We start from the raw sequence: 27,828 nt of genomic DNA on the forward strand, positions 1-27,828 counted from the left end.
GTGTGTGTCCCATCTTCTGGGAATGTCTGGAACTGTCAGAAGATGGAGCTTATAAAGGGGTACAGCCTGCCCTCCCCCTGCCCCTCCCTGAGAGCTGTAGTCCACTGCTGGAAAGAAGTAAGGTCTGGGAGAGCTGCTATGGGGCAATGGATCATTTAGAGCTGGCTTGCAGGCCCCACTGGCATTTAAGGGCCCTGGAAAACTTGGAAGATGGAGAAGAGCTGTGGACAAGAACTGGGCCAGGTCCTTGGGTGAGTGACTTCACCTCTTTGAGCCTCGCTGCCTTATCTATCTACAGGGGGCTCAAAATTGATCCTCCTTGGGGTTGTTGAAAGATTGAGTGAAATAATGACTATAAAAGCAATTTATAAACTGGAAAGTACTGGACAGTCGTGGGGCGATTGCTGATGGTGACCAGAATCCTCAACCCAAATACGGGTTTGGGGGGAATATCCCACAGGGGTTTACCAGCCAGAGTTCCTAGTAGCTTCCTCACTTATTGTTGGGCCCCCTCTGGGCCAAGGGGAAGACAGCGGAAACAAACCGAAACAGGGACCCCAAACTATAAAGAACTATCCAATCTATTTACTAAACCCATTTGGTTATAGTTTCAAAGATGACTTTTTAAAAAAGGCTCTGCCAGGCTGCTGGACTGAACCACAGCCTACACCAAAGGCAACAGGGAAGACTTGGAATCAGAGCTCCAAAAACTGTTGAATGAGTGGGCAAGGAGATGAGGGAAGGGCCCGGAGCCACAGCTCTGGCTGGCAGCTGACGCCGGACCTCCCTCTTAGATGGCTGGGGGGGGGGGGGCGGCAGTCCCTGTCTCTGTCCCCCCCCATCCCCCCGTCCACCCCCCATCCCGTGATGTGACTCCTTCCTGCCCTAATCCACACACCCTGAGAATGTGGGTCATACAATGTTGAGCTATTTACAGACTCTGTGTGTGTCTCTCCTGCCTCTCTCTCTCCCTCTCTTCCTGTCTCTCCCTCGCCTCCTTCCCTTCTTCCCTCTTCCCCTTTCTTCTGGCCCTGGGCCTCCCTGCAGTCCCGGAGGACCCAGGACACCTCTCAGCAGGACTTGGTGCGTGAGTCTGGAACGGCCGTAGGCTGGGAAGTGTTCACTCAGAAAAGCCTGGCGGCGTCTCCTGAGGTTACTATCTTCACCTTCTCCTGCTCCTTCCCTCCTCGGGCCTCCTGCCCACCCAGAACCACCCTCTAGGGTCCTAAGAAAGCCCTTTCTCTGGGGTGAGGGAGTGGACCAGACTGCCACGCAGCTGGGAGCAGTGGGTACCCCATGTTGTCCTCATGCCGTGACAAGTGAGTGTCCCCACCCCAGGGATCCATAAAGGACCAACCTCCTCCTTTGCTTCTCAGGAGGGGCAGGACTGAAACCTTTTTGGGAAGACAGAGCAGCCCCAGTCGCTCCTGGCTTCATAGGGGGAGGAGAAAGGATCCCTCTCTTAGGCCCTGGTGAGGCAGGTGACATCTCCCTGGCTCTGACTTTTAAACTCTGGGATCAGGGGTCATGGCACCTGAGCATCCTCTGCTCTGAGGTCTTGTCTCTGTTCAGGAGTCTGAGCAAGGTCTAGCAGTGGCAGTTAGGAAATGACATCCATCCATCCCCTGCCTCCATCCTCTCTAAACTCCCCCCTAACATGTGCCCTTTGTCAACAAACCTGGTAATTGTCTACCCAGCCTCTTCCACCGAGGGAGCTCTCTCTGTCCTTCAAGGCAGCCCATTTTGTCTTCACTCATCAATCGGAAAGTTTTCATACTGGATTAAAACCTGCCATTCTGAATCACCAGCCCGTGGGCCTGGTTCTGCCTTCTGGCACCTGTAGATCTGCTCTGCATCTCCTCCCAGGACAGTTCCTTCAGAGATTTGAACACCTCCCTCCTCTAATCTCTTCTTTGTGAGGCTGAACACTCCAAGTTCCTTCAATGGCTTCTCCCAGGGCATGGTTTCTAGAGGGCACCTCCTCCACACCTCCGCTTCTGGGGGTCTCCTATCAAGAGTGGGGTCCAGAATGTGACCCAGAACTCCCAGGGGACCTGAGCAGCCTGGAGTCAGCAGGAGTGCCTGGCTGGACATTTTCTTCTTGTCTGTGGCTTGTGGGGGAACAGAACAAGCATCCCTTCTGCTCCCAACTTCTGTTCCTTAGCTGCTCTTGCTGCAGTGCCCCCAGCTGACGTCAGGGGCAGCTCTGAGCCAGGCACTGAAGGTCCACAGCCCGAAGGGAAGAATGGCTGCAGGGCTGACACCATCTGGGGCCACCCTGACATTACCCCATCTCATGAATCAGGTCAGAGTGACTTTCACATCATCTCCCAGGGCCACATGTGGCTCCACCAGTGCCAGCAAAGTTTTTCTCTTTTTTTGATTCAGTCTCTTCTTCACTTCAGGATCCTCCATATCTATTTTTGCTTCTTCCCCCAACTGTTCACTGTGTGATCTTGTGCAAGTCACCTCCCCTCTGTGAGTCCCCGTTTCCCTTTCTGAAATAAGGATAATAATACCTGCTTCACCAGTTGCCATTAGGGTTAAATTTAATAGCTTCGACTCATCGTGTTTGGCACGTCGTAACTAAATATCAGTGTCTCCTTTTTTCTTCCTACAGAACCTTCCTTTCCATTCTGGGCCAGCTCCCATCCAACTCACTCTTGCTTGTCTAGTCTAGTTTCTAGTTAGACCTGGGGCAGGAATATTCCAGAAGAGGCCTTACTGACCGCCTTTGGCCCATCATTGCCAGGTTGGTGATCATAGTACAAGCTGAAATGGGAGCAGCTGGGGAAACGTAGGTTAAAGATGGAGAAATCCTTCCCAGGTAGCAGGGACCTGGCTTCCATGGGTTCTCTAAGCATTGCCCTCTTGGATGGTTCAAGCGTCGTTGTCCTGAAAGCTTAACAACCTGAGTAAAATCTCAGAAACCTACACCAGACGTTTATTCCCCTTCCTTGTATCTCTTTCCCATTGGTGAGATTCTTTGAGTCTGTTTCCCTGACAATCATGGAGATTGGGGGGAAAGAGAGATTACAGAGTGCCCTAGATCCTTCAGATGGTATGTGGGGTGGGATTGGCCTATTCCTCACCAAGTCATAACCTGAGAGGGGCATGCCTGGAAAGGAGCCCAAGGATATATGAACCTTCTCCCTTGTGTTGTCGGGTGCAGTTTTCAGCACATCTTCCCGTGGAGGCAGTCAGGTGGGGTGGAAGGGACACGCTTCACAGAACCGGGAGTTCTAGCCCTGCCTTTGCCACTAGCTCACACTGTCACCTTGGGAGAGGGGCGTACCTTCTCTAGGCCTCAGTTTCCACATCTGTATCATGAGGGGCTTGAGTCAGAGTCGTCGTTTCCAAGGAGGGAGGGACCTCAGGGCACCAGGGTGGCCCAGACCCCTGACTTCAGAAGGGCCACCAGTATTTGTGTTAGCTATTGGACTTCCATTATTGTGTGGAGAAAGTGTTCTGTGGCTTCAAGAAGATTTAACACCAAATGACCTTCTTGCTTTCTTGAGATTCTAGACATCTGTTCCTTCCTTCCTAAATGTTGTTTAAAGGACTTTTCTGGGGAGGTGGAGGACTGTTTTGTTAATGGTTGGAAAGTGTTACACTCAGGTCTTGGATCTTTAGAGCTGTTCCTTCTGTGATGTGTTCTGGTCAGTCCTTTTCTACTCTTGTTTGGGGGTTTTGTTAGACTTCTCCAAGGATGGACCTTGATATTTGTTTCTTTTAAATTGAACTCCACAATGTTCAAGCTGTTTAAGCCACTGTGGCAACTGACACTCACCCCTAGAGCTCACGGTTTGGTATCTTGGGTTGTAATCTGTTTCCTTCCCAGAAACTCTTGTAAAAAGGTCATATTTCAGGTTGTGGTCTATGAAACATGACTCAATGCTTCCCCACAGCTTAATGTTAGAGCACTGTTGGGACCTATATTCCATGGGTTGTGAGATAAGTCATCAAAGACCTCTGGCATAAAAAATCAGACATTCTATTCCTGATGCGACCATCAACCAACTAGGACCTTGAGTAAGTCACTTACCTTCTCTAGTCTCAATTTCCTCATTTGCACAATGAAGAGATTGGACCAGATGATGTCTTAAAAGTTCTTTCAGCTCTAACATTAAAGGATTCCATATGATGTAAGCTACTTTAACCCTCTGACAGTGGCTTATATTATCAAAAAAGGAAGGGAAATGTGTGGTGGTTGGGATGGTCCTGGCCCATTCATGGTTAACTTGGGGAGGGCATGAGACCCCATCCCATTTTACCAAGTTGGGGGCAGGCTGGTTGAGGAGAATGGCTAAATAATTTGTTGGGTGCCTTGATGGGAAGGGTAGCCTTGATGAAGATAATTTGCGTTGTCTTGCTCTCCTCTCCCCAGCCATTTCTGGGGTCATGCCATCCCAGAGTCCAACTTTCCGTTGTAAATCGGTCCCTTCTTAAAGAGGGAAAAAGTCACCCCTTCTTCAGGTGCCTGATATTTCACATTAACTCTTCTTGCTCCGATTGACATGCAGGGTTCAGAGCATTGGGTATTTGTAGAAAGAGCGTACACTGGGCCCAAAGAACTCAATCTCCTAAAAGTGGCCACCACGCAGCCAGAGGAAAGTGGTGCAGGCCTTTCAGATATCCTCACTAATGGCAGACTCTCCAAGGTGGATGTTCTGGTGGACAAGTTCAAAGTTGAAGTGGCCACAGAAGAAATGGTGGGAACTGGAAGAGCAAACACCCAGCAACGAGGGAAGATGATTGCAAGTCCAGAAGACTTCGAGTCAGTATGGGAGGAAGGCCCCTGGGTCAGGGAAGGCTCAGGAGGGGCTTCCCTGCCTGCAGGCTGCACATTGGCAGAAAAGTGCCTTGATGGCTCACAGCTCAGGGTGAGCACCAGAGAGGCAGCCATCTGGAACCACCGTGTCTCAGCCGGTCAGCTTGAGGGCCAGACAGAGCTGAGGAAGGAGCTGGAGGAGTTCCAGGCTCATGGAAGAACCACTGCCCCAGGGAGCATGTCAGCGGAGATGGACCTTCTGTCTCCAGCCTCCAACAAGGGAGGACTCCAGTCGTTTCTACTGGACCCAGCCCAGGTGGAAGCCAGAACCGACTCGAGCAATGAAACCGATACCTCTTTTGCAGAAAGAAGCTTCTATTTAAACTACATAGAGAAAGACTCTGAAGACCAAGACCTCCCTCCCCACCTGGATGCCCCTCTTAGAGGTGAAGCCAGGCTGAAGTTCTCAGAGGAGCACACAGAGAGCTCTGAGTTGAATTTCTCAGCCCAGCTGGGCTCGGCCATGGCTCCTGGCAGGAGCAAGGATGGTGCCCCCGTGACTCCCTCAGAAGAGCAAGCAGGGCTTCCCAAGAACCATGGAAGACCAGCTGACCTGAAGGCCTTTGTCGAGCAGCTTGGAAAGGGACCTTTTCCAGGGCAGACATTTGCTGAGGGCAGGGAAGAAGCCCAGCAGGGGGTGGATGGAGAGTTTACTCCCCCACGAAGCAGTGCAGCCGAGGAGGAGCAGGGCCCCATAAGTGGAGATTTGGTGGGAAAGGCTGAGAAAAGTCTCCCAGCAGAACTGGAGAGCCTCTCACCTTGCAGAAGAGGCGGGGTGTGCCCAGACCTCGAGGCCCTTGCCTTTCCTTGGAACATCCCTCCTAATGATGTCAGTAAACCAGCCAAACCAGACAGAGGCAGTTTCCTGCCCCAAGAGAGGGGACCGTTTCATACCCAAACTGGAGAGCCTGAGATGGAGGACAGCAAGGCCTCAGCGGTTCTGCAGATAGAGGTGATCACCCCCCTGGCAGCCTCTGCTGATCACTTGGAGGCTCTGGCTGCTCCAGAGGAAGTACCACCAAGCCCAGGCCCTTGTGGGTCAGAGGAGACTTTGGAGCTCAGAGATCCCTTTGGAGAACAGCACCCTGTATTTCTCAAACATGCCCATCCTCCCAACGAGATCCCAGATCCCAAGGACCGAGTAGGGATGGTTGTGACCCCTGATGGAGGTGAGCGCAGGGCACCTCCTATTGCCAGCAGAAAGCCCAGATTTCTCCCTGAAGAAGCTGGGGAGACCATGCCCCTGGGTTTGGTGTTCCCTTCAGGGAAGCAAAAGGAAATGACCTCTTTCCAAGCTGGGGGCCAAGAGGGCTCTTTGGAAGATGTTAGTAAGACCTCAGTAGCCAACAAAATCAGGATCTTTGAGACCCATGGAGCCGAAACTCGCCGACTAAGTCAGGGTGAAACAAGGGCCTCTTCAAATGGATTGTCTTCAGGGGCCTCCCCAGGACAAGTGGAACCACAGCAGAATAAGCTTTTCAACCTCAGCTTCATCCAATTCCAACCCCCTGGGGATGTTGCCAGCCCTAAAGCCGCACATTCTTCAGTAAGGCCTCTGGCTTCTAGACTGTTTGGGGAGAGCATTTCTACCACATCCCACCAAGAAGGATGCACAGAACTAGAGCTCGTGTCCCCCGATTCGGGCTGTGAAACCACGCTGGAGGAAGCTACTGGGGTAACTGGCCATGTGCCCCCTGCCCCCATCGCTGCCCCCACCACCGGGGAGCTGACTGCATGCTACGTAGCTCTTTAGAAGCATGTCTCAGTGGCCCCTCATCATTACTGCAATCAGAGGCTGCTTTTCCATCCCTGTGAGTTCTTTCCCCTAGACTGGCCTGAGTGTAGCCCAGACTGAATGACGGGTTCATCTGCTTGGCCTATGTGAGCTTGGCCAGAAAGACCCTCAGCTTCTGGTGTGACCTGGGGCCAGAAGGTCCATACAACCCCATGGAGAAGCTGGCACCACCACCAGCCATCTACACACTTGCTTTGCCTTGCTGCTTCCACCTGCTAGGTTCCTACCTGTCTTGCTTGGCTTATCCAATGATCTTCCTTCATCCTGTCCCTTCCCTGGTTCCCCTGCCTTGGGGAAGCTGATAGTCCAGAGGTTTCTGTCCTTCACTTTCTGGTTCCTTTTTGGTCCTAATGCCAAGTTCCTTTCTGCTTCCTTAAGACTAACCATCTTCTTTGGTCCAGAACAAATCCGGAGATGTGATCAGGGAAGAGACGCGCATCACCAGCTTAGCAGTGACCACCCCTGGGAAGGGAGGGCGTCTGAGATTCGCCAGCCCCTCCGGCCCTCAGGTCTCTGCAGCTCCCCGCTGCCCCGGTGGCCCCGTCACCTTCACCTGGCAATGCTGCGTAGCTGTGTGAGAGCCCCTCCCGCCCCTGGCAGTGCCCCTCATGGCTGCTCAACCCTGGCTTGTCTGGAATGTATTCCTTGCACCTCTTGACCTTCCAGAAACCAGCTAAATGGAGACTCGTTTAGGGCATTCTGCCCCTTGCAAGTGAATCCCTGAGTGTACTGAATCTCTAGAACCCAAAGCCAAGTACTGAAAAACCTTTTATTGCTGTTAGATTGGTTTTAAAAAAGAATGTCATTAACTGGCCGAAAATGTGTGTGTGGTGTTTAACCCCTGACAGGCCAGTTGAGAGGTATGTATGTCAGACAAGAGTTGCTGGTTGCCCTTCAGCAATTCCTTAGCCTGCTGTTGTCAATTACACTGATGGAACCAGAAGCTCCCCTGTGCAGCCCGCCCACCAGCCCTCTCAGAGAGCCCAGGGTGGAACAGGTGTAGCAGCCAGCTCCCAGGGAGCTCCTGCCCAAAGGGCCTCCTCACCGGGTGTCGCTCCTTCCTCGAAATGATGCTGATGCCTCCCACAGAGACTCAGTGGAATTGACAAACCCTGTTGGCTTCCTCTTTGTTCCTCAAAGCTCTTGGCTCCTGCCCACCTGCCTTCCCCCTGGGTGTCCCTGACTTCCTGGGTCTCCCTCCTTATTTTCTGTTTTCTCGATGCCCGATTGCACGGATGGGCCTGAAGTCCAGGTTGCCATCCCTGCCTTGCCCACCATGCCGCTTTCCATGCTCTCTGAGACCCTAACCCTGGACAGAACCTCCTGTCCAAGACCAGCTGGCAGGATGTTTGCTTTGTACCTGCTTTTGCCATTGGTGCCCCCCTTGGCGGGTCCCTCAGGAAGGAACATTCCTGCTTTTGAGAAGGTTTTGGTTTTGTGAGCTTGTTATGATCTCAAAGAACCTCTCCTGGGGGCGTTTTCCTTTTCCTGACCTGCTCTTCGTTTTGGAACATTGACACGGCCCCACGATTTCTTGTGACATTCACCATCTTGATTTCTCTCTTTCTCTCTCCCTCTCTCCCCCATCCCTCACCCCTGTTCCTTTGATTTCGTCTGGCCGTAGAGAGCAGGGCTGAGGGAGGGCTCGGAGGAGAAAGTCAGACCGCTGCGTCCCAGGGCCCCAGAGAGTGACCCCGGAGAGGAGGACCAGGATCAGGAGAGGGACGCGGCATTCCTGAGAGACAGCCACCTGGCCATTGAGCGCAAGTGCTCCAGCATCACTGTCAGCTCCACATCCAGCCTGGAGGCCGAAGTAGACTTCACGGTCATTGGCGACTACCATGGCAGCGCCTTCGAAGACTTCTCCCGCAGCCTGCCTGAGCTCGACCGAGACAAAAGTGACTCAGAAACCGAGGGCCTGGTGTTCTCCCGGGATCTCAACAAGGGGGCCCCCGGCCAGGATGATGAGTCTGGGGGCATCGAGGACAGCCCGGTTCGAGAGGCTTGCTCCTCCCCGGACATGCCCCAGTTTGAGGTACAGTGGAGCCCCTCAGAGACCCAGGCCTGGCCCACGTGTCTTCTCCGGGCACTGCATGCTCAGAGGGCCATGGGCCACGTGTGAGAAGACTGGGCGGCTGGCCCGCAGCCCAGAGTCCTGCCTCTGGAAGCTCTATCCCACGTTGCATGACTGCCCTCCACAGAACAGCATGGTTCTGTGTGCGCATGTTTGCCATGTCGGTTAACCCAACACACACAATGCGTTCTAACCCTGAGACCCCATCGCTTGCCTGGGGCCAAGCGAGGACAGGTGGGAAGGGCGGGAGGCAGCTGGTTTTCTCAACTCCTCTCCCTCCCTGCTGCATGGCATCCAGAGAGCATGTGCTTGTGGACAGGCACTCAGCAGCTCCTGCAGCCTGCTCTGAAAGTCAGATGATTTTTCCTGATCTGGGATCAGGCTCCTCTCCTCTCCTGTCCCTGGAGAGGGGGCAGCCTTTTGAATCCATCTTGCCCTGAGGTCTTCAGGGTGGTAGTGGAAGCTCCTAGAGAAGACGAAGCATCTCATTGACAGGCCACCAGGAGGGACTTGTGTCCTTCCTGTACAGAGTTGCAAAGGGGTCTTCCTACAGCATGTCTTGTTCATGTTATTCCTTTGCTCACTCATCTTTTCTGGCTCCAGCCTATCTGCCATCACACTCTGCTTTCCCCCACAGTCCCCATGTTTCTGGCTTTGAAATACAAGCTGTTGCACTCTGGGCTTTCTCCCTTCATGCTGTAGCCTCCGGATAGATTTTTCTCCCTTTCAAACTTGTCAGGTTGACACAATTCACATGTCAGTTCTGTAGCAAATGCTTTTCTGACCACTCTGGGCAGAAGTATGGCTCCCTCCACAGCCCCCTTGCTCTGTCATGCCTCTGCTCCCACATTATCCAAAGCGGTCAGTATAGCCGCGGACAGGTCTGCCTCCCCCACCCAGAGGGAGCTCCTCTAAGCCAGGGACCACTCCTGGCTTGAGACCCAGCATGTAGCACCTGATGGATGGCTAATTGAATGAACAGATAGGTCTTAGGTCTACAGTCAGCTATAAGAGTCTTCCCAGAACCACCGCCACCCCACCAGACAACTAGCTAGTTTTCAGTCATTCATTCAGCTCACATGTGTGAATGCCTGTGGTGTGGGTAGCCACGGCCAGGCTAGAAGGAAGACTCAGAAGAAACTGATCATTTAACCTAAGGCTCCTAGAATAGAGGTTGGAAACAGGGCCTCAGGCCAGATCTGACCAGCAGATGTGTTTTCTCAAACCCTGGTTTAAAAAATTTGACATTGAATATAAAATCCAGATTTAAAAAATGTGTATATATCATTTTAAAACTCAGAAGAACTGGCCACTCAGAACCTGCATTCCTGTATAGTGACCAGTTGGCCAGAATCTGATTGGAACCAGACATGCTCTCCAGTTCACCCGGACCTCAACAAGTCCACTTTACTCATTTGCATCTCCTGCCTGGCCCTGATGGGCATTGAATATGTGGTTCCTGCTCTAAAGAATAATCCAAGTGAAACAGCTGGGAGCTGGTGGCATAACATTGAAATCATTCAGGATTTAGCAACACTGACAGAGGGCCTGGCACAGAGTATATTAACTGAATAACAGAAATGGTCTTTTAACGGTAGTTGAAAACACCAGCACGTAGCCACCTTGAGGCTGCATGGTGTGGGGTCATGGCCACGCCTGGCTGGGAGCTGCTGGTGGGTCTGGTTTTCCTACTGGGCTGTTTGCCTATGACCCCGCACTGTGCCTCTTCCACCCCGACCCCCAGCCTCTACACCCTTTAAAGACTTAGGCAGGTGGCGGGGGTGGGAGAGAACCTGCTGACCCTACACCAGTTACCTGTGAGTGGGAGCAGTGCCAGGGCTTGAATTACAGAGCATTCCCCCTCATCTCCCTGCAGCCTGTGAAGGCAGAAACCATGACTGTCAGCAGCTTGGCCATTAGGAAGAAGATTGAGCCAGAAGCCGTCCTGCAGACCAGAGGCACCGCTGTGGATGCCACCCAGGTAATCTGGGCCTTCCCATGGACCCTGAGCACGGTTATATGGTGTTTGGGGGTGGGGTCCCCACTGCCAGGCCAGGCCCCTTGACCTTCCCACCTCAGCTCCCCCGGACCCCCATTTTAACTTGGACACTCTTCTGAGGCTCAATGTCTTTCCTGATTTCTCGGGGTGGGGGCGGGGGAGGGGGCTGGGTTCTTGCCCCAGGCAGAGCTCAACCTCCTAAAACCTTAATTTCTCCATCTGTAAAATGGAAATGCTCTGGCCTCCCCCTTCCTCCTGGGAGTATTGTGAGGACTAGTGGATTAGGATAATGGTTTTCTGATTGCTTGAAGGAGCTGGAGAGATTTCATGAAGTATCCCAGCTTAAATCAGAGCAGCTCACCTTGAATCATTTTTTATGCACGGGGTTCCACATCAAATTGGCAAAATAAACGAACCAAAAATCAAAAATCATTTGTCTCAGCCAGAAGAGGTATCCATAGCTCCCTGGAGAAAGCTGTCATGAGTGGACACAGGTGCAACACTCACAGTGCATTTCCTAAGTGACTTTATGGGTTTTGAAACTTTGAAAATTGAGATTGTGGGTCCCATAGATGCCCTTTTGGTTCTTCCTGGGCAGAATGACCACAATTCTGGGGGCTTTCTTGTCCTGGATACCAGTCTTTGTCTAAACAACTGGAACAAGAAATAAGTACGATGTGGACAACTGTGTCATTTCTAGATTTTTTTTCCCTCCCACTTTTATAACCTGATTGGGGCTTTGTGAGGCTGCCTAGTGCAGTAGTCAAGACTCTTGATTTTTGACAAGCTGTGCTGCCATGAGCAAGCTGCTTTCCCTCTCTGGCCTGTTTTGTGTTGTTAGAAATGTGTTCATGTCTTTTTTCATACAGAGAAGTATAAAGAGGAAAATTAAAAGTGGCCCCAAATAATACAGCCCACTAACCCTTATTGACATCAAAACAAAACAAAGGAAAATTCACGATTATGAAATTCAAACAAAACAAAGTGAAAATTTTGTTATGATTCCGTACCACCCCCCCAAAATTACATATACCTACATCTCTTATCTATTTAAAAATTTTACACAAAAGCAGTTGTACTCTTTTGTACGTGGTTTTGTTTTTTCCCCTTAATGATTGTCTTAGCGATCTGTTGGGCATATGTAGACCTACCTTTTTCTTTTTAGCCCCTTGAAGGAGGTGACTGCTAGTTTCTTTCCCCCCATTGATAGACCCTGTGGTTGTCTTTATCTTTTGCAGTTAATGATCAGTGCTGCAGGGAGCTTCCTTGTTCATGGTTCTTGGTGAACTTTTCAAACTTTACATCCCAGGGATAAATTCCTAGCAGTGGGATTGCTAGGGTAAAAGGATACATGCATTTAAATTTGGGTAGAATTTCCCAGTTGTCTGGGATTGTTTTTCCCTTGTCAAACAAGAGGGCTGAAATAAACTGGAGGTGCTCTGAGGCCTCTCTGTAATTCCACCTATGTGTGGACACCCTCTTCCCCCATCCCCCTGCCCCCCAGTGCCCACATTCACACAGCCTGTCAGTTTGTCTGCAGCTGAGAGAGCGGAGCCCAGGTGACAGAAGCCAATAGGGTATACCTGGCTCTATACCTGCCTCTAACAACTGCTCTGGCCGGCAGGTTGATGGCAGTGCACCAGTGGGGAAGGGGATCCTAACTACGCCCTCTATCACCACGGAGACAATATCAACCACCATGGTAAGTAGGACCCAGGTGTCCCTCCCCACACAACAGCCAGGTAGCAAGCTAACATTGCCCAGGAGCTTCAGGGAGCCCTCCCCTCCCCTCCCCGTGTCAGGCAAGGAACCTAAAGTCAAGCTCTTTTGTCTTGTACACTAGTTGCACCACCAGACCTCGGTTTTCCACATTGAATACTGTGGGAGGTGGAGTCCCTGAGTCTCAGTTACCTGGACTATCTCAGCCATGGGAAGGGGAGGGGTGGGGAGTTATTGTTACCTGATTATTGATAACACCTGGGGACTGTGCTGGCGAATTTTCAGAGTCGTTTCTGAGGATGCACCCCTCGTGGCTGCACGTTTTCCCATGTCTCAGGCCACTTCCTTGCCTTGGTCAGCAGATGGCGTGCAGTGAAACTAAGTTGGAAACTCAGGATTTTGGACCCTCTCCTAAGTGGCTTGTGGTTCTGCTACTTCTTTGCTGTCTGGCCCCTGAAGGAAGGTCCTTTTCCTATCTTGGCCTCAGATTTCCTCATCTGTAAATTGGGTATAATGCCCATCCTGCCTGGTTCACAGGTTCTTGGGACTCCAGGAAGACAAAATTCTTTGATGATGAAGCAGAAGATAGCATCTGGTACACGGGTTCTGGGGTCAGGCAACGTGCTGAGGACTTTCAATGATTATCTCATTGAATCCTCACAAAAACTGTGAGGCTCTTTTTCTCCACCCTGTACAGATGAGGAAACGGAGGTTCAGAGAGGTGAAGTGACTTACCTGAGGTCACACAGCCAAATAGTGGCCGAGCCAGGGGAAACCCAGGCAGTCTGGCTCCAGAGCTCCACGCTCAGCCTCAGGAGCTCTGCTCTCCTCCTTTATCCTGCCCATTGGGAGCATCAGCCACACGGGGCTGGGCCTGGAGGAGGTACCAATGCCTGGGCCAGATCTGTCCTGAGCTGTTGGGAGTTGTTCTCAGACACTTTCTCCTGCCAAACCCCTGATAGATGCATAGGAGAAGAATTACATTAATTTAGACTACCCAGCAGGTAGGTTCTCAGTAAACAAAGACTTTAAAAGAAATAAACCCAAACCAGATGGCACACGTTAACCTGGCCACTCAGTTCCTCTTCATGCCATATGGCACTGGGATGCTTATAGGCGATATTTAAATCTGTGCTTATGGTGAGCAGGCAGTTCACATCATTCATTTACTCATCCGTTTGTCCATCCATCCATTCATTTGTTCCAAAAACACATTTCTTAGTCTCTACTGTTTGTGTGGTACAGGGACACAGAGCTGAAGAAAATATATTGCCTGCTAGAATTCATTCATTCGAAACATAGTCACTGAGCATCGTTAATGTGCTGTGCCCCTGTGTTTAGGTCCCAGGCACATAGTGGTGAACAAGGCCCATCTCTCCCACTTCCTGGCTGGATGACCTTCGGCAAGCTACCTGCACCTCTCTAAACCTCAGTTTTTACTTCTGTAGACAGGGGATGAGGATGACAATAATAGTACATACCTGAAAGGTTTGATGTGAGGAAAAAATAAGGTAATTAATGCAAAGCCTTTAGCATAGGGCCTGGCACAGAGGAAGTGGTCTGTAATGTGAGCTGCTGTCATTTTTTTTTCCCTGCCTTCATGGTCTCTATCTTAGGAAGCACAGAAAGGGTAGGCTGGGGTGATGCCTCCTACAGGAAGAGCCTGGGAAGGCTTTAACCAGGCAGTGGGAACAGCAGGTGCAAAGGCAAGGATGTGAGGGGATGTAGCATTTGGGAAAAGGCTAGCAGTCAGGGATGTGAGATGTCAGGTGCAGGGCAGAGGATCAGGGGAGAAGAGGCTGGAAAGGAAGGCTGGGGCCAGAGTTCGAAGGGCCTTGAATGTCACCTACAAAATTCAGATTTCATCCTGGAGACATTGGGAAATCACTACATTTTTAAAGTAGGAGCATGATTTCACCAAATATGTTTCTGTGTTTTAGAAAGATTCCTCTAGCAGCCTGGGTAGAGGATGAACTGGAGTAAAAATTCCTTCCCTCCCTCCCTCCCTGCATCCCTCTTCCCTCCCTTCCTTCCACAAATGTTTATTGAACGCCCACACTGTGTGATATACTGTACCAGGCACCGTGAATCCAGCACTGAAGAAGACAGTGTCACTGAGTTCTGCCATTGAACTCAGACCTGCCATTGAATAGAGAGAGAGAGAAGACAGGGAACCAGCTTAGCATGCGAGGAGGTGGGTGCAGGAAGGGGATGCAGTCCAGAGATGCCTGGAGGGAGAAGGGTACAGGATTTTATCACTGATAGAACGTTCAGGCGACAGGGAGGGAGGACAAGCTGGTGATGCCATTTCCTAGCTCAGCGATTCTCAAAGTGCGGTTCTGGGATCCTGTTAAATTCTCAGACTCACCCCAGACCTGTTGAGTCAGGAACTCTGGGGTGGTGCTCAACGATCTGTGTTTCTACAAGCCCACCAGGTGCCGCCCCTCAAGTTTGAGAATCTCTGATCCAAACAGAGCACTAGAGTCAGAAACGCAGGTTTGGGGGCAGGTATGTGTCAGAGGTGGGGAAGCAGTGAATTTCAGTTTGGATCTGTTGAGTCGGAGGTACCAGTGGGGCATTTCCAGGGGAAGATGTCCAGGAGAAATTGGTTTTAAAGGTCTGGAGTTCAAGAAAGATCTGGGCTGCACATAAAAGAGAGAGGAAACTTGACCTCGATGAAACAGTTGTTGAAGCCCTTGAGTGGCTGCAGTGGCCCAGAGGGAAGGTGGAGGGCGAGGAGGAAAGCCCTGGGAATGAAGGAGGAAGGGTCTGGAGCAGAGATGGTGGATTTTCCTTGGCCAAGAGAAGAACCACTGCTCCTGGAGGTAGGAGAGAGGGCTGGTGAAGAGGCAGGAGGGTGGGAAGGAGCAGGTGGAGACTCCTTTTGAATGACCTCTGTCCCCATTATTTGCCTTTGTTCTCAGAGTGAAGGTGGAGGTGAGGCTTTGGCCTGGGAAAGAGGGAGCAGTGAGAGATGCTTTAGGGGAAAGTGTCCCCGCGAGACAGTGGGATAATGATGGCCAGTGGCTGTTTCCCAAGCCAGGAAAATGGAAACATTGAGCCCGTGAGGCTGTCCTTTTGAGGCCTGCTGCTGGGCCACATTCAGGGACTCCAGGGGAGCCAAGAAAGTGCCTTGTGGACAGGTTACCAAACAGCCAGGTCGTTGACAGCCTCAGGCGGGAGGCAGGCATGGGAGGTGGGTGGGGGTAGGCACAGGGTCTGCGTTCTTACCTGCCCCTTGGCAGGCAGAGGTCCAGAAGTGCACAGACGGGGACTGGCTTCCATCCTGCAATTTGCTGCAGAATGCACAGGGCCCCTGCACTGACAAGGCTGAGCCTTTAGATAGTCCAGAAGGAGGGAAGTAGGAGCAGGCCGGGCCCCTTGCCAGAGGTGGGGCAGTAAGACCAGAGACGATTCTAGGAGTACCCAACCAGGTCCTGAGGCAGCTGAATCAAGCAGTTAGAATCCTGGCAGGAACAGGGGTGAGAATTCTGAGGGCGAGAGGTATTACAGAAAGAGCATGTTGGACCGAGAGTCTGACAAACGTGCGTTTAAATTCTTGCTCTGTCACTGACTTGCTGGGGGATGCAGTCAAGCCACTTGCATTTTCTGGCAGTCCAGGTTCTCATCTGTATAACAGCAATATTCAAAACCATTTCCTAGTGTTGTTACGAAGATTAAATGAGACAAAGCATGTAACATGCTTAGCATGATGCCAGCTCGTAGTAGGGATTCAGAAAACAGGAGCTATGATTGTATCATTAATAGCCAGCCTGTGCTCCTCTGTTTATCCTACAGATTTCAGTTTGCAAAGCTCTTTGTCCTCTATTAGCCTCTTAAGGACCCTGTGGGAGGTGGGTCAGGGTTCCTCTTTTACAGATGAATCCTTGAGGCCCATAGAGAGGCCATGGTTCTGCCCCATGGCACGTGACGAGAATGTGGCAGAGCCAGGATGAGAACTGAGTGTTCTCTCCTCTGTTGGTGCTTCCAGAGAGCATGCTCGCTTCTTGTTCACCACTGTGTCCCTCATGCCAGGAGCTCAGTGCTGAATGAATGAGCATGTGTGTGAACAAGTGTGTGAGTGAGTGAGTGCGTGGGAGAGGAGACTGAACTGAAGGACGCCTCAGTTTTCTGCTTCTTGTGTTACTACTCAACCATGCGGCTGCATGGCCATGTGCTCTGGCCACCCTGGGGGACCCACCCACCCGAGACCTGGCGATCTGAGCACTATTGTTTCCCCAGGAGAACAGTCTCAAGTCCGGGAAGGGGGCGGCTGCCATGACCCCAGGCCCACAGACGGTGGCCACGGAAATCCGTTCTCTTTCTCCGGTAAGTGGGCAGGGCCAGCTCAGGCTAGGGGACTCAGTGCTGAGAAGGTGGGCTCGGGTCACAGCTGGCTAACAAACCAGTGCCACTTGGGCCCAGAGCTGCTGGTTTAAGTGCAGTGCCAGGAAGCCGGGTCATTTTCCGGTGCCCACAGGGTTCCCTGGTGAACCCCAGCATCTTGTCAGCTGCCCTCCACAGCTGCCGCTCTGTGTACACATATCTAAGCAGGGCCTTGGCGGCCTGGGGGCAAAATTGTCCTTTCCTTGGTGGCTCCCATGGCAGCCCTTCGGCATCTGCTATCTTTACTAACCTTGTTATTCAGGAAGAGCACTGGATGAGGAGTCCAAAAGTTGGATTCTGGACCTGGCTGTGTCGGGGGCCACCCCCGGGACCGAGTAGGTCACTGGACGGTCTCTTGCTGATCTTGCATCCTCCAAGTCTGTTGTGCTCATGTCTAGCCCTGGAGAGCTTGTGCTCCTGGCTCTGACGGGTTGGAGAATCAGGAGGGTGCTGTCTCCCACCTTGGATTCCAGGATTCTTAAAACCTAGGGTGCTGTCAGGATTCCAGGCCTCAGGAATCTCATGTTCTAGGAATCTTAGATTCCAGAGTTTGAGAATCGTACGGGTCTAGGATTCTGAAGCTTCTAGTATTCTTGAATTCTTAGGCTCAGTGGTTGGAAGCATCTTGGCTCCCAAACTCCCCCTTCATGGGGCCCCTGCTCTTCCCTTGGTCCACCCCACCCATGCACTCACCCCCTCAGAGTCCAATGTCCTCACCTGACACCCGGGTGGGGGGTGGTTGTATTCTGCAGATCATCGGGAAAGATGTCCTCACCAGCACCTACGGCGCCACTGCGGAAACCCTCTCAACCTCCACCACCACCCATGTTACCAAAGTGAGTAGCAGCAGGGCACGTTTGCTCCCAGCCTGGCTGTGGGGCTTGGGAAGGTCACTCCCCATGGTGTGCTTTGGCTCCTTAATCTGTAGAGCGGACGCAGGATACCATGACATTCCCAGTTTCTGAGTGCCGTGTGCTTTGTTCTGTGCTACGTGTTGTCCTAGGCATGGGCCCCACCCTCACCACATTTACAGCTAGGTTGGGGGGTGGGTGGGCACGAAACTCCCTCCTTTGAAGTAGCTGTGAACTATGGCATCCATGCCTTGTAGACCTTAACTGTTGGAGGAGGAATTTAAAGGGAGGTGAGGTAAGGAGGCTGCAGAAGAGTCAGGAAGGGTCTCCTGGAAAATGTGGGGTTTGAGCAGTGTCTTGGAAAGCCAGCTTGGACTTGTGAGGGAGGAGGAGACAGATGCAGGCATTTTAAGCAAAGCAGAAGATGGGAGCAGAAACTGCGTGTGCTTGTTTCTTCCGTCACGTAGCAAACACTAGAGAGCAAGACTGCTAGGGGCTGCTGGAGGCAGCTGTAAGCGACATGGGTTTGTAGGAAGCAGGAGAAGCAGTCTCTCTCGGGAAGAGGCACGTAGGGACGTAACTGTGGGAAATTAGGTTGGACTGGGGGCAGGGGAAGCAGAAACACAGACAAGTAGCAGGACAGATTGGATTATGGAGGGTCTGAGTCTCAGCAATTGGAAAGCTGTCAAAGCTTCTTACCTGGGAGTGACTCAGTGAAAACAAGTTTAAGGAGGGAAGATGGGGTTCACCAGGCTATGCAAGTAGATGGGAGAAAGGAGAGGGGGTTATGGAGATCAATAATAACTTGAGCAGGGTCTGGATTGGTTTGGGAATTGGAGTAGGGGAAGGACAGGAAGGGCCCAAGAAGGAGGCATTTCTGGGTGCATCAGCAGTGACTCAGCAATCAGGACAAAGGGCTGAGGGGCAGGCTGGCTGATATGGTCCATGACTGGGGGGCCAGGAGGAAAGCAGAGCAGGGATGGAGACCTGGAGGAGAATGGACAGGGAGCCAGGGCAAGCCAGGTTGGGCTAGAGGTTCTGATGAGCCCTCCACATGGAGAAGTCTAGGAAGCAGCACTGATCTCCACTCACACAGACCCTGTCCCGGCCCCTGCCTGCTCCTAGGCAGGACTTGGCAACTCTTCACATTCCCCAGAAAGAACCCATCCTCACCAAAACAGCAGTGAGAAGTGTTGACTTCTCTGTATTTGGGGGGAAGGTTTTACATCACACAGCACACAGCTCAGTTAACTCTTCTTCCCAAAGTCCCTTTTGGCCCCGCCAACTGGGGGTCCCCTCAGGGGTGCCCCTGCCTCAGCTGGCTTCTGCCTCCAGCTTGGATTCCCCTCAGCTGCCACCCTCCTTTAATAGAGAACAATGAGGGCCTGCCCCATCTTCAATTTCTAAACTTGCATCCAAAATGAACCCCTTCAGAAGACAATGGAGGTTATAAGTATCAACAAAATTTCTAGTATTGTTTGGAGTCATTTAAAGTGGAACCTTGTCACCATTCACGTTTCATTCATGTGTTCATTCAACAATTCAGCATTCAGCACCTGCCCTGGTCAGACTGGACAGGGGGATGGGGGACAGGGGATCTGGAGATGAACAAAACACAGTCCCTGCTTCCAGGAGCTGACCGCTAAGGATGAGCGAGGCCCTATATGCAAATAAGGTCAGCACAGGGCAGAGAGGTCCCTGAGCCATGAGAGATACTGAGTTGGTGCTCAGGGAGTCCTGAGGCAGGGAGGTGGATCCCTTGCCTACCAGCGTCCAAGGAGATAGCCCTTGAGCTGGCGTGGATGAGCTAGATGGGACAGTATGGCAGTTAAGCATTGCAGTCTGAAGTCCTAAAACCAGGAAAGGAAAAACTGAGGAAGCCAGAAGAGAAAGTTAACTGCTGATTTTCAGATTCAACCCTTGAGAGATGTTTTGGATAGATGCCCTGTCGTGGCTGCTGCCCCCGCAGGCCCCCAGGATGACCTCACTTCCTTCTTCTACAGACTGTGAAAGGAGGGTTTTCCGAGACGAGGATTGAGAAGCGAATCATTATTACTGGGGACGAAGATGTTGATCAAGACCAGGTATGGGTATAGGGAATAATTTCCTGGTGCACTGCCCAGTCTCTCCCACACTGAGTTACCCATGGATGGATGGCCTTTGGGCCTAAGAAGATGTCCACTTCCTGCTGACTCTGACCAGACAAGGAGATCCCAAGGAAAGGACACCGAGGGGGAGCCAGAAGGAGTGAGAGACCTGTGCTCTAGTCTCTCCCTTTAACTCCCTATTTGGTCTCTGCTCCTCCCTGGGCCTCAGTTTCCCTAGCTGTGCACTAAGGGACTTGGGTTAGTTGGTCTCCGTGGTCTCCCCATATCTGATATTCTGTGGTTTCTCACTTTGTTGTTCTTTTGCACCAGGCCCTGGCTTTGGCCATCAAGGAGGCCAAATTGCAACACCCTGACATGCTGGTAACCAAAGCTGTCGTATACAGAGAAACAGACCCATCCCCAGAGGAGAGGGATAAGAAGCCACAGGTAAGGCTTCTGAGAGGCTCAGCAGCCACAAGAGAGAGGAGGGACCAGTGGCAAGAGCCTCTGAGGGTCATTTCCATCTATGAACCCAGTGAGTGGCTTGGTCCCTAGTGCAGCTTTGCTACCCCCTTTCTGTTTTGCAGCTCAAAGGGGTGAGGTGGTTCCCCTAGACATGATGAGTCAGCAGGGAAGGGAAGGGAAACTGGTTCCTCAGTTTCTTTGGGGTCTCAGGTCCCAGACCAAGAAAAGTGAATTCAGAAATGGTAAGAAAATGGGAGAAAGGACTGAGACTATAACTGAGGTGGGACAGATGGAGCCCAGCATGACCTCATTGGCCATGACCCATTAGCTGGGAGTCAGAAAGAGTCCTGCGAGGCCCAGTGCCACATACTCCTGCCCAAGACTCTGTCTCCATCATCAGTCACTGGATGTTGCTAGGGGGTGTGATGATCAGAGCCCTTGGTCCCATCTCTCTTGCTGTATTACAAACTCTTGACCTCTCAGGCCTCCTGGTGACAGAATCTTAGGGGCCCTGGTATTTTTCTGTTCCTTGTGGGCCATCAAGGCCTTGGAGAACAAAAGGGGTGAGAAAATGTGATGGCCTGAATTGGAGGAGGGGTTCTTCCAGCCCTCTGAAAATATATTGAATTTTATTAGACCTATAAAAAAATCTCACAAGCATGTAGAGTAAAATAAAGCAGACATAAAAGCGTACGTGCTGTATGATTCTATTCAAATGAAGTTTAAAGACAGGCAAAACTGTTCAATGATAATAAAAATCAGAATAGTGGTTACTTCTGGGATATGGTATTGACAGGGAAGAGGCACAGGGGGAACTTTCTGAGGTGCTAGGAATGTTCTGTACCTTGATCTGGATGGTGGCTGCATGTATGTACACACATGTAACAATTCATCAAGCTGTAAACTTTGATTTGTGTGCTTTACACATTTCACATGTTATACCACAGTGAAAAAAAAATCCATCTCAAAGACTCCCATTTACAGCAGTTCTCTCTGCCCTCTTCCCTAAATGAATGGGAACCAGTGTTTTCTGAAAGATACAAGAATGTTTCTTTCTCTTCCATTGATTACGACCCCTTTAATGTCAGAAGAGAAAGGACTAAAACATTTTCTTGTTACTGTGAAAGGTTGCTAACCTCTGGACCAGACCAGCACTGTCCATTAAAACTTTCTGCAAGGATGGAAATGTTCTTTCTGTGCTATCCAATATAGTAGCCACTAGCCACACACGTCTGTTGAGCACCTGAAATCGGCTAATTCAAATTGAGATGTGCTTTAAGGGTAAAATACATGCAGGATTTTAAAGATTGGTGTGGGGAAAAAAAGGCTAAAATATCTCAATAGTATTTATGTTGATTACATGTTGAAATAATGTTTTGGGTATGTTGGGTTAAGATATATTGCTAAAGTTAATTTCACCTATTTCTTTTTACTTTTTAAAATATGGCTACCAGAACATTTTAAATTTCATATGTGATTTGCGTTCTATTTCGATTGGATAACACTGATCCAGAAGAAGTGTAAGCTGGCCACGGTTGGAGCCTTCCTCTGGCTTTTGTGCAAGTGATTGCCACTCTTGTCCCCTTGGTTGTCCAGTTGTTCTTGCTTTCCTCCCCAGATTGCGGTATGGTAGAGTATAGAACACTTGCTAAGGTGGTACCAGGCTGGCTGCATCACCTGGGGAAGCTTGTTTAAAATACAGATACTAGAAAACTATTTCCATAAAGTCTGATTAGTAGGTCTGGCCCAGGGCTTGGGGATCTGCATTTCCCAGGCATCTTTATACCTTGGTCCCTAGGGGAGCCCATGTGCAGCTGTGGGAAGGAACCACTGATGCAAAGAACTCTGTGCTGGGAATCCAGAGACCTGGCTCTGCTCTCAGCCATTCCACTAACCCAGTGTATGACCCCGGGTCAGTTTCTACCTTCCTGGGGACTCATTTGCCTCATTTGCAAAATGAAGAGATGGAGTAGGCCCCCTTCCAGTTGTAGTCCTCTGGCTGTTTATTTGCGTTCCTAGAGCGTCTGTGGTGTGTCTTCTCCATTACCTAGTTCACTCCTCCTCATCCTTCCCAGGCATTCCCCACTAGTCCTCCCAGGCACCCCCTCTCCCAATTTCTCTGGCCATTCAGAGCCCCATCCTGCCTCCCCCTGCCCTGCAGTCTTGCAGCCTACCCAGCTCACTGCTCCCTTTGCTGACTCATCTCCTTGCCCTCTCCCCTCTTTTAGTTCTTTCTGTGACACCATTGCCCCACACACTGCCATGCACCCTCTCTCTCTCTCTTGGATCCTCCTGTAAAGGTCCCCTGGTTTATGTTGCCCTGGAGAGACAGAAGTTTCTCTCTTGCCTTTCTACGCACATGCCTTACCATTAGCTATCACCAAGTAGGAACTACCTCTGACTGTTAGTATAGTCAGACCTCACTAATTCAGAGGGGTGATGGTGGTGGTGTCTTCTCTGAATCAGAAAACTCTTTTTTTTTTTTTAATTTTTACATGTTATTTATTCTGAATAGATAATATATGTTCACTGTACAAGCTTCAAAAGGAACAAAAGAGAAGATAGTGAAAAGTTAGTCCTCCCATTTCCCTTGTCGCCTTAGCCATCCTTAGAGGCAATTACTGCTAACATTTCCCCTGTATCTTTGCAGTCATAAATTCTCTTTTTCCCTACACACAAACAAGTAGCATACGTTATACTTTTCTGCACCTTGATTTTTTTCTGAAGAATAAATCTTAAAGATCTTTCCATATCAGCACATATAGAGCTCCCTTATTCTTTTCTTTAGCAACACTTTTTAAAATATGTAATTACATAAAGCATGCCATTTCAGCCATTTTTAAGCTTACAATTCAGTGGCATGCATTACATTCACAGAGTTGTGCAACCGTCACCATTACCTATTTCCAAAATTTAGAAAACTCCATCTCCTCCCATGGGCCCACCTCCTTCAGCGGAGACTTGTCTCCCACACACTGCCCACAAGGGGGCGACATCCAGCCCAGCCTCTTAGAGCTTTCCTTTCCCTCCAAAGTTCAGTTAAATGGGGGAAAAATACACCTGTTCCAAAACAGAAGTCTTGGTTCTCACACTGACTTGCTAAGTCATTGACCCCTTCTGGGCCTCAGTTTTCCCATCTGTCACATGAACAAGAAGGATCCCTTTTCTGTGACTCCATTTGCACATGACCTTGTGCATGGCAATGGACAAGAATGCGCTGTCCCTCTGTTGACTGTTTTTAAATAGTTGCTATGTGCCAGCCATGGTGTTGGGCACTGGAGTGGCAAAGGTAAATCAAAGACAGCCCTTACCCTCAAGGAGTGTGGAAGAGTGTGGGGTTAACTGAACAACAACACAATAGTAATAATAAGAGCAGCCAGTATTTATTCAGCACTTAATATATACTGAACTTTGCTTAGTATCATCCCTATAACCACAGGAAGCAGGATCCATTTTACAGGGGAAGGAACTGAGGCTTAAAGAGGTTAAGTAACTCTCCCAAGATCACAGAGCTGGGTTTGAACTCAGGGATTCTGATTTCAGAGTCCACACTCAGCCACTGAGTTTTGGAGTCAGACAAACCTGAGATGGAATCCAGGCTCCAGTTTCTTGATTTCAGCACTTCTCTATGGGGGTTTTAATCTCCAGGATAAGCAGGCTGTACTAAAAAGCCCATGGGGAAGAAAGGAAAATCAAACAGAACTTCTGCAAACATGACTTATTAGGACTGAGAAAAGATATGAAGGAAAAGAGAAATGATTGTGTTAAAGGAAACTTTCAATTAATTTTCAGTGGCACCACCTCCCTAGAAGCAAACACACGCGCACACACACACACACACACACACACACACACACACACACACACACACACGGGCTTTGGAGTCAGATTGTAGGTTCAGTTCTCAGCTGCCACATGTAGGCTTTGTGGTCTTGGACAAGTCATTTTACCTTCCTGAGCCATTGTGCCTCTAGCATATAGCAAAGGGTAACTAAAATAACTTCTTTCCACGTATTTAACAATGAATGACAAAAAGTTACTAACGGGTATTGTCTTCCTCCTCCTTTCTTCCCTTCCTCTGTGACCTCCCTTCCCCACCCCCGTCCCCCCACCCCCTGCCATGCCTCTGGAATCCCAGGAATCCTGACCTCTGTGAAGAGATGCTGGTATTTCGGGTCCAACCCAAGCCAGAGAACCATTAAGAAGGGGCCTTCGTTCTGGATTCTCCGACACCACACCGACATCCCAGCTGCGACATAGTCACTGACGAGAGACTGGGAAAGGAAAAGCATATATATATAGATATATATAGATATAGATGTATATACAGGAAACACCGCGTCCTTGCACTGCTGCTGGAGCTGGAGCTGACAGGGCAGTCAGCCGACAGCAACAACCAACATCTGAATTTTGGCATTTTTCTTTGCTGACAAATTGAAGAATCAGTGGGATTTTTTCAGAAAAATATAATACAACAATAACCCCCCACACTGCCCCCTTCCCCTGCTGAACGACAAAAGCAAGCCAAACCATTATGATTGTAGCAGTACAATGCGACTCTGGTTCTGCCTGTCATATCTAGTGGATGAACATTCCTTCCGTTCTTCTCCAGTATCTGTTACCCACTCGAATGCCAAGGAAAACAACTTTTGCGGCAAAGCAAGAGAAGTCACAGCAGCAAGATACTCACGGTCAAACATTTTCCAGGAAAGAAAGAAAATTCCCTACTTAGGAAGGAGGAGGAGGAACTCTGGATTATTATTCTTGACACTGGGCTGCAAAATCCACCTTCCTTCCTTCCGCCTCCCCTCATCCTCGATTCTCACGTCGTGTCGTCATTCTCTGTCTCCGCTCCCTCCTCGCCCACCCCCACCCCCCGCCCTGCACCCTCTGTGTCCTGGTCCTGATGAGGGTCACTGCAGATGACTCTCATTTGAAATGAAAAAAAGGAAAGAAAAGAAAGCAGGAACAGAAAACCAAGCCACAGGAAGGGAGGTTGACATTGTCTGTTTATGGTTTTTCTTTATGAAGGTGCAGCTTGTAGGAGATTTGTATGGATGTGCTTTTAAGTTATGTATATTACATATTACAGGAAACAAATATTAAAATAAACAGTGCTGGTAAGTATGATGCTGACATTTTAAAGTTATAATTATCTGACTGTGATTGTTGTATCCCAAGGTTCCTAGGTCTCACTGAACCGGCCCAGCAAAAGACCCGGACTCTGGGTGTGGGTTGGCTTGGTTCAGTGTAGTAAAACAGTGCGTGGTGTTTGTAATTGGTTGATTGGTGGGGAGGGTGGGGTCCCCAAATGGAGAGGTGGGGGTTTGGCAAGAAGGAAGCAACATGAGGTGTAGTCCAGCATGTGCTGGTCCACGTTGCCTTTTCCCCTGGGGTGGGTGCAGCCAGGGCCTGGTCTGTGCTCAGACCTGGGGACCAGAGTTAGGGTTCTGCTGTGGAGGTCCACTCCAAAGAAGTCCCCCGGCACAGTCTCCTGCCTCCCTGGGGGACTTGACCTGGTTTTTAGTCCTCTCTTTGTTTTTGCCACATCTTGCTCTTCCCTGATGACATGGTCACAGAAGAGATCAGGGGCTTTAACCTGGCCTTCTAAAAGTTCCCAGCTTAGTCCCTTCCTCTCCCCCTCCCAAGTTCTGTATCGTTCTCTTCTTTCTGGGCCAATGTAGCCATGGTAAAGAGGCTGTGAACACACAGAGCAGACTCCGATAGGTCTAACCTGCATTCCAGAGGACTTGCTTGTCCAGAACAAGCAGAGGGTGAAAGTTAGCATTGCTCAAAGGCTCCATCTAGGTCTGAGACCTGACTTTGGAGACCTCCCCTTCTGTCAGCATCCAAGCTTTGAATCTGCGGCCTTAGAGTCCCAGAAATTGCCTCGAGACCACAGAAGCCTTTGGAGAAAACCCAGTCACAAGCTTCGCATTACTCTCTGGCACCATAGGGCTTCCAAGGCAGGCCTGCCACAAGCTGCTTCCCTGAACTCAGCAAAGAGATGGAACTGAAGAGATGAGACCCTTCTTCAGTCCTATCTCACTTCCCCATTTCTGCTTCTAAAGCAACCAATAAATTCATTCAACAAATATCTGTTGAGTGCCTCTTGTGTCAGGCACTATTCTAGGGCCAAAGGAGAAAGTGTGAGGGAGGAGAGAGACCTAGGAAGACACCTGAGCAAGCCTTAGCATCTCCAACCATGATTGGCCCTCGAGAGCATTTTCCTCATTCTCTCCGACACATTGGCTATGAACATTGCCCAGGGACACCCCCCAGAGGGCCCAGGCCACATGCATCCCCTTGGCTTGCTTATCAGGTACCCCAGTTAGCGGCTCAGCTGGTGCTGGCCTGATGCAGAACAAGAAGACAGAATAGCATTTGCCTAGGGGGCAGTTGGGAAGGACACAGAGCAGAGAGAGCCCAGCACATCCCAGACTGGGTGCATTCTCCCTGACCAGGCTAGTGGGCCCACTCCAATGCCCCCTGTGCTACAGCTTGCATTCTACATACCAGGTGCATATTACGATGCTGGTGGAGAAGCCACAGAACCTCTTTCTTGCCCTTCTCAACTTGAGAGCTCCCACTCTTTTGGGGCCAAGAAAGGAGCTGGAGGGGTCCATCCTTTCTGGGCCACTTGGAAATTGGCTCGGGCCTCCCTCTCTTTGCAGGAATTAGGTGGCCTGAGCATCCTGGACATACCTCAGAGGGAGGATCTTTGTTCCAGGTTTTGCCTCTAACCTGCTCCCCCAGAGGCACCTGCCTACAGACTCTAGGTATGTGGCTTCAGGGCAGGGATAAAGTGACAAGGCTTAGCTTGTGGGCTGGCAAGGATGTCCGGAGATCTCCCATCCCATGATACTCTTACCTTCCTTCCATGGAGAGGCAAGCAGTACCACCAGGGAGAAGAGGAGCTGCAAAGCTAAAATCTAGGGCACCATTTCTTTCCCATCCTCCTCTTCACAGGGAATATAGAATGTATCTTGTCTGTCTTCAGCCTACTTTTCCTTTTTTCTTTTTTTTTAATGATTCTCACCCTTTCTGTGCAGCCTGTCTACCCAGGAGGCCATGTGGTATAGTGGGAAAAGTCCCAGAGGGCCATCAGGAGTTCTGGGTGGCCTTCCTGGCTCAGCTCCTAACGTATCATGGGACATTGGGTGGGTCCCTTCCCCTCATGGGCCTCAACTTCCCCAACTGGAAAATGAGCGCTTTGAAGCAGATGCTCTCCACTGCTTCAAAGCAGATGCTTTTTCCACTCTGCCATCCTACAGATCTTCATTTTCTCTTATTTTGCTTTTTTTGGGGATCTTCTCTATCTGAGGGTACAGGAAGTTCTAGGACCTGTTTCAGTTTTTGAATCCTGCAAGCACATTCCAAGACTGGCCTGAAATTGCATGAGCAACATCATTCTAAATAATTTTTTTTTTTTCCAAAAGCACCTTTCCAACCAACTGCGATGCTGTCCTGTTCCTTTTTCATGTCCCTCTCTCCTCTCTCGTACCCATGCTCCCACACTTCAGTGCTCTGTGCTGTATGCGTGTGCTCTCTGTTCTTGTATACTCAATAAAAGTGAAATAAATGTGTTTGATGCTGAACTGCACATTGCCGTGGCCTCTCT

The 27,828-nt window shown here is 50.3% G+C and overlaps 1 protein-coding gene across 18 annotated transcripts in view; it reads left to right on the forward strand.

The window, feature by feature from the left end:
• Positions 1–27,810, forward strand: part of EPB41L1 (erythrocyte membrane protein band 4.1 like 1) — a 115,030-nt gene extending 87,220 nt beyond the window's left edge. For 5 of the 18 annotated variants that reach the window (XM_037810919.1, XM_037810923.1, XM_037810922.1 and 2 more), the window contains 2 exons: positions 1,048–1,152; positions 4,524–7,174. In XM_037810919.1, coding sequence (XP_037666847.1) covers positions 1,048–1,152; positions 4,524–6,584 — 2,166 coding nt within the window. In that variant the 3' untranslated portion in view covers positions 6,585–7,174. Of the gene's footprint in view, positions 1–1,047; positions 1,153–4,523; positions 7,175–8,250; positions 8,662–10,576; positions 10,682–12,323; positions 12,402–16,660; positions 16,748–17,556; positions 17,641–19,658; positions 19,740–20,072; positions 20,190–24,345 lie in introns of those variants that run through there. The other 13 variants (XM_037810927.1, XM_037810928.1, XM_037810929.1 and 10 more) reach the window with 7 other exon arrangements.
• Positions 27,811–27,828: the final 18 nt, after the last annotated feature.

The sequence above is a fragment of the Choloepus didactylus genome, chromosome 19 (assembly GCF_015220235.1).
Source record: "Choloepus didactylus isolate mChoDid1 chromosome 19, mChoDid1.pri, whole genome shotgun sequence".
NCBI lineage: Eukaryota > Metazoa > Chordata > Mammalia > Pilosa > Megalonychidae > Choloepus > Choloepus didactylus.